Source organism: Giraffa tippelskirchi, chromosome 7, assembly GCF_054371585.1.
Source record: "Giraffa tippelskirchi isolate mGirTip1 chromosome 7, T2T-mGirTip1v1.2.pri, whole genome shotgun sequence".
NCBI classification, from domain to species: Eukaryota; Metazoa; Chordata; class Mammalia; order Artiodactyla; family Giraffidae; genus Giraffa; species Giraffa tippelskirchi.
This window is the reverse complement of record NC_137281.1, coordinates 102,282,208-102,294,523: the sequence shown is the minus strand read 5'-3', so window position 1 is coordinate 102,294,523 and position 12,316 is coordinate 102,282,208. Positions and strand designations below refer to the sequence as shown.

The window sequence follows — 12,316 nt, the reverse complement described above, 5'->3', positions numbered from 1 at the left end:
GTCATCTCCTTCTCCTGCCTTCAATCTTTTCTAGCATCAGGGTATTTTCAAATGAGTCAGTTCTTTGCATCAGGTGGCCAAAGTATTGGAGTTTCAGCTTCAGCATCAGTCCTTCCAATGAACATTCAGGACTGATTTCCTTTAGGATGGACTGGTTGGATCTCCTTGCAGTCCAAGGGACTCTCAAGAGTCTTCTCCAACACCACAGTTCAAAAAAGTATCAATTCTTCAGCGCTCAGCCTTCTTTATAGTCCAACTCTCACATGCATACGTGACTACTGGAAAAACAATAGCTTTGAGTAGATGGACCTTTGTTGGCAAAGTAATGTCTCTGCTTTTTAATATGCTGCCAGGTTGGTCATAGCTTTTCTTCCAAGGAGCAAGTGTCTTTTAATGTTATGGCTGCAGTCACCATCTGCAGTGATTTTGGATCTCAAGAAAATACAGAAAATTGGGCAGGGCCAAATTCTTTACATAGGGATTAAGCAGGTTATTTGTTTACCGTGTATACCAATTAGCATGGTAATTTGTGTCTCATCTACTTCTTAATGTTTGCTGCCATGGGGAAAAACCAAAATATGAATGGATTAAAATGTTTGACAGGTGAGGCAAAGCTTTTTAAAAATCCTTCCAAAGTCAGTACTTTATCAATTGGAACACTTATTTTGTAATTAAAGAATGCTTACATCTAATGCTAAGGATGCTTGTTCACTTTCATAAAGAAAATGTTCTGTTCAGAGGATAATGAGGTCATCCATTAAATATACAAGATTCATTTAACTTGAAATACAATTGCACTTCATGATATGTCATTATGTAATTTCAATATTTAACTAAACATTTGCTTCAAGCATGTCTGTAAACCTAGTAAACCACATAAAACTTCATATTAACACTATTGACAAGAAATTTGGGCATCAGGGAAAAACTAACATTCCTCCCAGCATTTTGCACTTTAAAATAAATGAACGAAGACTTGGATCTAAAGGAGAGAAAGTCCATATATTCAATATGTGGGAGGACAAACTTCATACACAGCACCCTGACCCTAGATCTGTGTTTCTGAAATTTCCAGAAAGAACTAAGCCCTTTTATGAGCAGGCTCCTATGAGGCATTCCCAGGACAGATCCCTCCCCCACATCCTCTGCTTTAACTCCTCTCTGAAGTACACAGACAATAGTGTCTAATGCACATTTCCTGAGTTGTTTTACAGAGGCCAAACTCCTCACCAAATGAAAGAAATTAACTACTTGATGACCATGAACACAGGGCCCCCAGGCCCACTGAAGCCCAAGGATTGATAAAGTTAACCCCTATGACACCCCCCTGTTACCAACAACCAATCAGTGAATTGTGTAAGAGTTGATCACTGTACCCAGGGACCCCCCTCCCTCACCTTGCCCTGAATATGTAGGAGCATTTGAGCTAAAACCCATCAGGGAGTTTGGAATTTTTGAGCATCACCAGTCCCAGACTCCTTGTATGGCACCTTACAACACTGTACTTTGCTTCACACAACATGGAGTCAATAGACTAGCATTACTGCACACTGGAAAGCAGATCCAAGTTCTGGTTTGGTAGCACTAAAACAGAAGGACTTTTAAATGTATAAGTAGATTATTTATGTTGAGTCAATTAATCTTTAGTATGAAAGTGAAAGTTAAAGCCCCTCAGTCGTGTCTGACTCTTTGTGACCCCATGGACTATACAGTCCATGGAATTCTCCAGGCCAGAATACTGGCGTGGGTAGCCTTTCCCTTCTCCAGGGGATCTTCCCAATCCAGGGATTGAACCCAGGTCTCTTGTATTGTAGGTAGATTCTTTACCAGCTCAGCCACAAGCAAAGTCCCATCTTTAGCTTAGCATTTTTATTTTTATGCTTTTCTATAACATTATGATTATTATATACTATGAATTATATCTTTGTTACAGCATTACTTAAATATTTATAATTATAAAACTACACATTAACTAATTACCATATAAAACTGATTAATGGCTTATAAATTCCACACAAGGATGAAAATGAACAAGGTAAAGCTTACAAACTAAGATCAAATTCCAATGAGCATATTTATGCATTACTTCTTCCTGATTTAATCCTCATATATTTTCTTCCCCAATTTTATGGAGCAATGTAAAAAAAAAAAATCACTCATTGGAGAAGAATTCATCCTATACCACAAAAGCATAAAGGTTAAGTATATATACTCAGTTCCTAGATCCAAAATAAGAAACAGATTCCCAAAAGGAGAATAATCAAAATGTATAAAATATCAGTCAAAAAAGAAAATTCACTAGGCCCCTGGGACTCAACAGTTAAAATCACCTGACTGTGTTTCTATTCAGAGAATGTACATTTCTCAAATAGATAAAGAAGACCATTGTGAATCAGGTGTGTGAGACACCGGCTAAGCAGGACCACCCCGTAGCCATGACAATAGACAAAATTGGCTCACTTTGAAGAAAAGGCCAGCATAACCATGACTCTTTTACATTCACTACTCAACTCTAGGAAAATGCTGTCAATTTGCTCATTTAGACTCTCAAAAATATTGAGATTACAGCTCCCATGGTGAAGTTACTAAAAAACACAGATGAAAATGACTGTTCATCATCAGTGGAGGCTTCACACTTCATTGAGAGCCCAAGTGGGAACATGCTCTCTGAATCACAGTATATTGTCAAACACCAAATGATGGAACGCTACTTAATGACTCAGTGATCAACAATGCAGGCGGTCCCAGCAGCAGGAGAAGGCATCCAGGGTGCACGTCAGTCAATACATTAGACTCCAGTGCATATTCTTCTTTGAGAACAAAATCAGGTTTAGCTCTTTGTGAAATGTTTGAACTGTGAAATCAAAGAAGGAAAGGAAGTACTGCACTGAACTGATACACAGAAATGTTCTTTTCTAGGCTTTGCATGAAGGCAGAGGATACTGGGAATTTGATTGTATTTTTAATACTATACAGTGCTAATTCTAAGTACTTAAAGGCTGCCTTGACAAATAATACATATTCAGTAAGTACAGAATACTGCAGATTTCTTCTATGGGAATTATGGAACAGGAGTGTGAAACCATGGAGGAAAAACTTCACAGCCTGAATCATTGTCTAAACATGTTTCCCTGCCTGCTTTTTAAGGGCTCCAAGAAAATGATCTCTCCCTACCCATGCCAAAATGCATTATTCTAACATGATTATTAGCTTTAGTCAAATTTGTTTTTTCTATTTTTCCTGGGTATGCACAGCAAAATGGTAGCATGCTAGACCCAGCTAACCAGTGACACACAAGAGCTTACTGTGTGTGTCTCTTGCCATTTCATGTTCATTAATAACACAGTGGTGGCTGAAACTGATAATGGAGTATCTACACTAGAGAAATCAACAAGCACTGCAAGTTGGGGGTCCCTCACCCACTCCCCAAGGGGCAGGTTGTTAAGCATTGACCAACACAGTTGTTCCTCAGTAGTGCTGGGTACTAATTCAAAAACTGTACTATGGGTCACACAATTTGTCAAAAATAGGGAGCAAAACCAATGACCTAAATGGATTTCTTGTTCTCCTAGATCTAATCAGTCTTACGTAGTTGCCATGCCCCTTTCTCACCTTATTCCTTACTTCACTTTCATATATTCTAATTACTTCTTAAGACATCTCTATTTTATATGACACTAGTGTCTCCCTTTGCTAAACTTTTATTGCAATTACCAAAGTAATTAATTTTATAAATGAGATCTAAATTATTTCCCATGTATTTTTTCTTGACCATATTTCAGGTTATTTCAAAGCAGATAAGTTTTAAACTTTGTTGCAAGAATTGCTTAGCATGAAGCACATTGTGGGTACCAGGAGCTGGGAGAAAGAGGAACACTCAAAACTTCGGAACTGATTGAGGGGAATGCTTTTAACATTTAAGTAGAATCGTGTAGCTCAGATGTTTTCCACAGATATTCTCCCCTCTAATAACTGTAGGACTAAGATGAAAAGAGTCTAAACACAGAACCCCAGTCTGGCTCTCCCCTTCACTTCCCACCCTCTGACTCCAGCCTAAACTGTAAGGGGACCCATGCTTAAATGTGGTAGGGTGATCAACCCCCTCATTTTGCCTTGGATTGAGGGTTTTAGGGGGATGCAGGGCTTCAAAACTGGTACAGTCCAAGGCAAACGGTGAATGGTCATCTTTTGGATTAAGGAAAGACGGTTATGCAAGCAGGTGCAGATAGCTACACGTCTGCTGGTCAGAGATTTCTAGGGTTTTGAAAGCACAAAGCATGACCTGGACAGGTGATGGTGAGTGTGTGATAGCAATGAACTGCGGCTGGGTATCTTCCTTTGACCTCACATAATCATCTCTTTCAGAACTATGATATATTCTGGGCAAGTAGTAGTAAAAAAAGATACAAATATGTTTTTGAAGTGAGAGATACTACAAACACATTCAAGTTACATTCACTTATTTTCTTCAGTGTTGAAAAGCCTTCCTTCCTGACTTCCCCGCATCCATGTTTTTGGCCCCTTACGGTCTATCGTGTGTGTGTGCTCTACTGCTCAGTCATGTCCATCTCTTTGCAACCCCATGGACTGTAACCTGTCAGCCTCCTTGGTCTATCGGATTTTTCAGGCAACAATAATGCAGTAGGTTGCCATTTCCTCCTCAAGAGGATTTTCCCAACCCAGGGATGGAACCTGCAACTCCTGCACTGGCAAGCTGACTCTTTACCACTGAGCCACATGGGAAGCTCCCACTCTATTGACTATATCGTATATATCAAGTGATAAAACCTGTGTAAAGCTACTCTGTTCTCAAACAGAAGAGCAGGATCAGTAACTTGTTAAAACGGCCCTTGTGACATGAAACCCCCCTGCCACCCGCACACCCTCCCCCGCCGCTCCCCATTGGACTCACATTATGCTACTCACCCCCTCACTCATAGTCACATGGGCCTTATTCTAGTTCCTTCTTTGAATGGTCCAGGTTCTTGCCTGCTTTACTGTCTCTGCAAATGCCAGGCTCCATGTGCCCCTGTCACTGTGTGAAGCCTGTTTTGTTTTTCCTGTCCAATCCTCAGTCAAGATTAGGGTTTCATGGCAGGTTTTCAGACCTCACCTTGCCTTTCCTTTTTGCCATAATTTGTACTTTGTAATATGATGACATATTATCTGAATAACATATAATGTAGCCTGTAGACTTGTAAACCCAATGAGGGCAGTGCAATGTTACTTGCTGTCCTATTTCCACTGATAATAGTTTATACAGTAAATAGAAGAGCAAAATAGAAAGGCAGAAATGATGAAAGGAATGGGAATTAAGCAAGCTTCTACATAATGCGGGGAAATTACTATAATAGGAGTTTTAATATTTCCACTCTAACATGGGTATTTTATAAAACCTCACTTGAAGACCAGGAGTTATTTTGTCACAACTTATGTTTCCCTGTTAAAGAGAAAGTATTATCAGAATATATTCACACTGGAAGAATTTTGTTCCATGATGTTATGGATTTGTGCAAGAGCAAAAAGGAATCAAAAAAGCTAGAAAAATCCAAACAGAGATTCAAAACCCAGATAATCAGGATGGTGTGGTCACCAACCTAGAGCCAGAAATCCTGGAATGAGATGTCATGTGAGCCTTAGGAAACATCACTACGAACAAAGCTAGTGCAGGTGATGGAATTCCAGTTGAGCTATTTCAAATCCTAAAAGATGATGCTGTGAAAGTGCTGCACTCAATATGCCAGCAAGTTTGGAAAACTCAGCAGGGGCCACAAGACTAGAAAAGGTCAGTTTTCATTCCAATCCCAGAGAAAGGCCAAAGAATGCTTAAACTATTGCACAATTGCACTCATCTCACACGGTAGTAAAGTAATGCTCAAAATTCTCCAATCTAGGCTTCAACAGTACGTGAACCATGAACTTCCAGATGTTCAAGCTGGATTTAGAAAAGGCAGAGGAACCAGAGATCAAATTGCCAACATCTGCTGGATCACTGAAAAAGAAAGACAGTTCCAGAAAAACATCTATTTCTGCTTTATTGACTATGCCAAAAGCCTTTGACTGTGTGGACCACAACAAACGGTGGAAAATTCTGAAAGAGATGGGAATACCAGGCCACCTGACTTGCCTCTTGAGAAACCTGTATGCAGGTCAGGAAGCAACAGTTAGAACTGGACATGGAACAACAGGCTGGTTCCAAATAGGGAAAGGAGTATGTCAAGGCTGTGTATTGTCACCCTGCTTATTTAATTTATATGCAGAGTACATCATGAGAAATGCAGGGCTGGGTGAAGCACAAGCTGGAATCAAGATTGCCGGAAGAAATATCAATAACCTCAGAAATGCAGATGACAGCACATTTATGGCAGAAAGTGAAGAAGAACTATAGAGCCTCTTGTTGAAAGTGAAAGAGGAGAGTGAAAAAATTAGCTTAAAGCTCAATAACAAGAAAATTAAGATCATGGCATCTGGTCCCATCACCTCATGGCAAATAGATGGGGAAACAATAGAAACAGCTTTTTTGGCTCCAAAATCACTGCAGATGGTGACTCCAGCCATGAAATTAAAAGACGCTTGCTTATTGGAAGAAAAGTTATGACCAACCTAGATAGCATATTAAAAAGCAGAGACATTACTTTGCCAAGAAAGGTCCATCTAGTCAAAGCTGCGGTTTTTCCAGTAGTCATGTATGGATGTGAGAGTTGGACTATAAAGAAAGCTGAGGGCTGAAGAATTGATGCTTTTGAACTGTGGTATTGGAGAAGACTCTTGAGAGTCCCTCGGACTGCAAAGAGATCCAACCAGTCCATCCTAAAGGAAATCAGTCCTGAATATTCATTGGAAGGACGGATGCTAAAGCTGAAACTCCAATACTTTAGCTACCTGATGCAAAGAACTGACTCACTGCAAAAGACCCTGATGCTGTGAAAGATTGAAGGTATGAGGAGAACGGGACAAGAGAGGATGAGATGGTTGGATGGCATCACCGACTCAATGGACATGAGTTTGAGTAAACTCCGGGAGTTGGTGATGGACAGGGAGGCCTGGTGTGCTGCAGTCCATGGGGTCGCAAAGAGTCAGACATGACTGAGCAACTGAACTAAACTGACTGACTATTGGTAAATTCTCTCCCTTTCATTTCCTTCTTTCCCCACACTCTGATCCTGATCATAATATTTTTATAAAATCTAATAATAGAAGAAAACAAACTATGAAGCTCATTCTCAGTAAGGTATAAAACATTAATAAAGCATAAATAGTTACGCTTTTTTTTTTTTGTGGCCTCACCTCTTGTCTTGTGGGATCTTAGCTCCCTAACCAGGGACAGAACACAGATCCGGCAGTGAAAGTGCCAAGTTCTAACAAGTGGACCATGGAGGAATTCCCAACAGTTACTTTTTATATAGTTCCCAGAAGCAGCAATATTTGAAAATGTAAACAGCCTTAAAGTTAAAAAGTTTAGTTGGTATTCCAATCTTATGGATGACATTTTGACAATAAAATCATCCCATGTGGCCAAATAAATAAAACCAAACTCATGTTTCTAAAGCAATTATCAAGCAACATGTACAACAGATAACTTCTATCTCTGTCTCCCCTCTCTTCCTGAGCCTCACCAGGGAGCTCATACCAAGAAACCACTTTATCCATGAAGGTGAGCACATACTCTGAGAAATAGCAATTGATCTACAGTCACTGATAGGAGATGTGAGCTCTGGCATTATTTGAACAAACCAGACACAAAGTATGTTTGCTAGGTAGAGAGCCCTTCCTCATTCAAATTCTGGGAAAGTACATCTTTTATACCTATGACAAACCTTACGGCAAATATTCTAGGCTCAAGATGAACAGGAGGAAGGAAACAGCCTACGAGCCCGTTGCTGGAAGGTCCACTGCTTCACCAAGATGCCCGCATGCCAATATATTCAGTAGCCTCTCGGTCCTGCTCAGTTTTCAAATCTCCCACACGCATGCGTAGAGTATATCTGCATCTATGGTGGGGATTTGTGATAGAGAGTCTTCAACTCCTCTATGGTTCCTGCACCTAAAGATGGGCAATGTACATATAGCGCATGCGCAGGCGTGAGCGCGAGCGCCTCTTTCACGACTACGCACCTCAGAGATTCTTCTTGTAGTCATGGGCCGCCGCCCTGCCCGTTGTTACCGGTACTGCAAGAATAAGCCTTACCCAAAGTCTCGCTTCTGCCGAGGTGTCCCCGATGCCAAGATCCGCATCTTTGACCTGGGTCGGAAGAAGGCTAAAGTGGATGAGTTCCCGCTCTGTGGCCACATGGTGTCTGATGAATATGAGCAGCTCTCTTCTGAAGCCCTGGAGGCCGCCCGAATTTGTGCCAACAAGTACATGGTGAAAAGTTGTGGCAAAGATGGCTTTCACATCCGAGTGCGACTCCATCCATTCCATGTCATCCGCATCAACAAGATGTTGTCCTGTGCTGGGGCTGACAGGCTTCAGACAGGTATGCGAGGTGCCTTTGGAAAGCCCCAGGGTACGGTGGCCCGAGTCCACATTGGTCAAGTCATCATGTCCATCCGCACCAAGCTTCAGAACAAGGAACATGTAATTGAAGCTTTACGCAGGGCCAAGTTCAAGTTCCCTGGGCGCCAGAAGATTCATATCTCCAAGAAATGGGGCTTTACCAAGTTTAATGCTGATGAATTCGAAGACAATGTGGCTAAGAAGCGCCTCATTCCCGATGGTTGCGGAGTCAAATATGTCCCCAACCGTGGCTCTTTGGACAAGTGGCGAGCTCTGCATTCCTGAGGTCTTTGACAACACGGCCAACTTTGGCCATGCTGATCTGAATTTTGTTCACCAATAAATTGTATTTACTGGCAAAAAGTAATTATTAATTTTTTAATATTTTAAACGTTTAAAAATATACAATTTTTAAAACATAGACTACTAGAGAAATAATTTTTCTATTAAAACTATCAGAAAGAATTTTAATAACAAATGATAATTTCCTTTCAAGTGAAATGATTTGTATGCCATTCATAGAGAAGGCTATTGCGGTTCTAATTCACGCTTTTAACCTAGAGAGCCTAGGGAAATATGTAAGAAGTTTTGTTTGTAGAGAAGTCATAAATTACACAGTTATCATTACCTTGAATAAAAAAGTAGGAAAGAATCTGAGATTTACAGAAAAGAATTACTGTTATAGAAAATAATAGGAATGAAAATCATGGTAGGCATTAGTCATGTTTCAACTATGATCTCTTTGAAACTAAAAAGTCTATTCTTAAACTTGTTGCTTAGGTTTTCCTTATACATTTCTGCACATTGTTTTTTAGAACTACCTATCAACTCCAACTCTCAGCCTTGGGACAATTGGGGATCACTGCAAAAGATTTCCCCAGACAAGCCTTTCATTATCTCACACTCAAGAGAGGACAATCCAATCTTTTCTTCATCACAGAAAGGGCATAGGTTGACATCCAAGTTCATATTGCTTGACCTGAGTCCCAGTAGAATGAACAGAAAAGAAAATGACACTAAATCAGGTATCTGTGCTGATTTAAAAGATCCCAGAGATAATTTGCAATCTGTTGGTGCTTGCCCTACATTAGAGTTATGTTGTGCGTACAAGTGGGGTTTTTAGTTGTTGTTATGTTTTATTTTAGAAATTACATAAGCTAAAGTTTCTGGGTCTCTACTACATTTTAAAATTCTGGTTCTTAATGTTATTTAGTTTTCTAAATTTCAATCCTGCAAACAGTGCCCTCAGTTTTCTATAACTACTCATTTTCGAAGTCAATGTATTTAAGGAACAAAAGGAATACTAAATAAGCAGTATCAAAAGACATTCTTTTAAAATTATTTTCATTTAGTTAAAATTCCTATGTCAATCTTAAAATTTTGTGTCTGCCTTGATACTTATTTTCTGCTCTTACTATATTACCTACTTGTGTATTTTTAAGGTAAGTTGCTGTTTTAAGCTATACTTATTATTATACATAACAAGAAGGATGGCAGTGGTTTAGTCGCTTCAATCCTGTCTGACTCTTTGTGACCCCATGGACTGTAGCCCACTGGACTCCTCTGTCTGTGGGATTTTCCAGGGAAGAATACTGGAATGGGTTGCCATTTCCCTTTCCAGGGGATCTTCCCAACCCAGGAATCAAACCTGCCTCTCCTGCCTCTCCTGTATTGTCAAGCAGGTTCTTTACCACTGAGCCACCAGGGAGGCTCAAACAAAGAGAGTAGCAGGTACTAAATTACATGAATATATAGAAAGGACCTTTCAGCTTAAGTAGCACTTGACATGTTTTACTTGATATTAATACTTTAAGCCTCCTGGAATTTTCTAGGAGATTAAGTACTGTGCAACTTGCAAATGAGAATATACTTGAGCCGGATCTTCTCAGTCTTGTCCAGTCCTGTTTATTTTTTACCGCATTATCTTTCAAAAAAAAAAAAAAAAAATCCCTCAACTTCAGAAAAATCAAAATGCCAAACAAAGCACTTCCTTGGTCATGTGTTAATGCAAATATGATGCAGCTTTGAAAATATTCTCTGTCTTCATTATTTATCCTTATCTTTGATCTCAAACTTTCTAAACATTTTAACCTTCATATGTGGAGCTCTATACTCACTAAATACAGGAAGCATAAGCCCATGAATGTCTTTGCTCTAAGAGATTGGTAACTATGATTGTTATTGCATATAGATAGGTGAATGAAAGGGGAATTAAAGATGAAAAATTAGTACATTAAACATCTAGTAGGAAGGTGTCATCAAGATTTATTACTTGACATTTCCCTTCAGTTTTCTATTACAAGCTATTATATATAAATTTTATTTCCTTTAACTTTGATAGAACATTTTCACTTGTTTTTCTTAACAAACATCATGCTAACTTATGTTCTCCAAGCCATAATTTTGTTTTATCAGCATTTTCCTATTTTATAGTTATTAAAAAATGATAAGACATTTGAACTGAAATTTTATTTTATATTGTAGAGCTCTTCATTACTTTTCAATTTTTATTTAAAATGGAAAATTTAATTTTGGAACATATGTATTCAGAATTTCATCCACTACTGTAATGAAACAGAGCTATCTGCCTAAAAATCCAAGTACAGTCAGTTCAGTCTCTCAGTCGTGTCCGACTCTTTGCGACCCCATGAATCGCAGCACGCCAGGCCTCCCTGTTTATCACCAACTCCCGGAGTTTACCCAAACCCATGTCCATCGAGTCAGTGATGCCATCCAACCATCTCATCCTCTGTCGTCCCCTTCTCCTCCTGCCCCCAATCCTTCCCAGCATTAGGGTCTTTTCCAATGAGTCAGCTCTTCACATGAGGTGGCCAAAGTATTGGGAGTTTCAGCTTCAACATCAATCCTTCCAGTGAACACCCAGGATTGATCTCCTTTAGGATGGATTGATTGGATCTCCTTGCAGTCCAAGGGACTCTCAAGAGTCTTCTCCAACACCACAGTTCAAAAGCATCAATTCTTCTGCGCTAAGCTTTCTTCACCATCCAACTCTCACATCCATACATGACCACTGGGAAAACCATTACCTTGACTAGACGATCCCTGTTGGCAAAGTAATGTCTCTGCTTTTTAATATGCTATCTAGGTTGATCATAACCTTCCTTCCAAGGAGTAAGTGTCTTTTAATTTCATGGCTGAAATCACCATCAGCAGTGATTTTGGAGCCCAAAAAAATAAAGTCTGACACTGTTTCCACTGTTTTCCCATCTATTTGCCATGAAGTGATGGGACCAGATGCCATGATCTTAGTTTTCTGAACGTTGAGCTTTAAGCCGACTTGTTCACTCTCCTCTTTCACTTTCATCAAGAGGCTCTTTAGTTCTTCTTCACTTTCTGCCATAAGGGTGGTGTCATCTGCATATCTGAGGTTATTGATATTTCTCCCGGCAATCTTGATTCCAGCTTGTGCTTCTTCCAGCCCAGCGTTTCTCATGATGTACTCTGCATATTGCCTTGCAAAACTCTCTGATTTAGCTGTTGGAGTTCTTCAGATTTTATGGAAAATACTGGCTGAATCTGTTAGGAAATGGACCATGTACCATTCCAATTTTGTTTTGAAAAGCATATTTCACCAATAATTATTGTGTAATCCACCATTTCTTTCCTTCTCTCAAAATATGGAATTATATTAAGCAAATCTTGCTTAGAATCCTTAATTTTTATGAAAATATACACCAGCTCTTACATGAATTGGTTATCAGTAATATTGGCAGGCATTTTATTTCTACTTTAGCAGCTTTATACTGCCTGCCCTGACACAATTCAAGTTGGGCTTTTTGTTTCTTAAAGAGTGTCAAC

The 12,316-nt window shown here is 39.5% G+C and overlaps 1 protein-coding gene across 2 annotated transcripts; it reads left to right on the top strand.

Annotated features, from left to right (window-relative positions):
• The first annotated feature begins 8,069 nt into the window (after nt 1-8,069).
• Nucleotides 8,070-8,860, top strand: RPL10L (ribosomal protein L10 like). Of its 2 annotated transcripts, XM_081511222.1 has the most exons (2): nt 8,097-8,246; nt 8,328-8,860. In XM_081511222.1, exons 1-2 carry the CDS (start codon nt 8,138-8,140, stop codon nt 8,780-8,782), a joined length of 564 nt encoding a protein of 187 aa, XP_081367348.1. In that variant the 5' UTR covers nt 8,097-8,137; the 3' UTR covers nt 8,783-8,860. The 2 variants fall into 2 exon arrangements, with proteins under 2 accessions (XP_081367347.1, XP_081367348.1); XM_081511221.1 differs by having other exon boundaries at nt 8,070-8,860.
• Nucleotides 8,861-12,316: the final 3,456 nt, after the last annotated feature.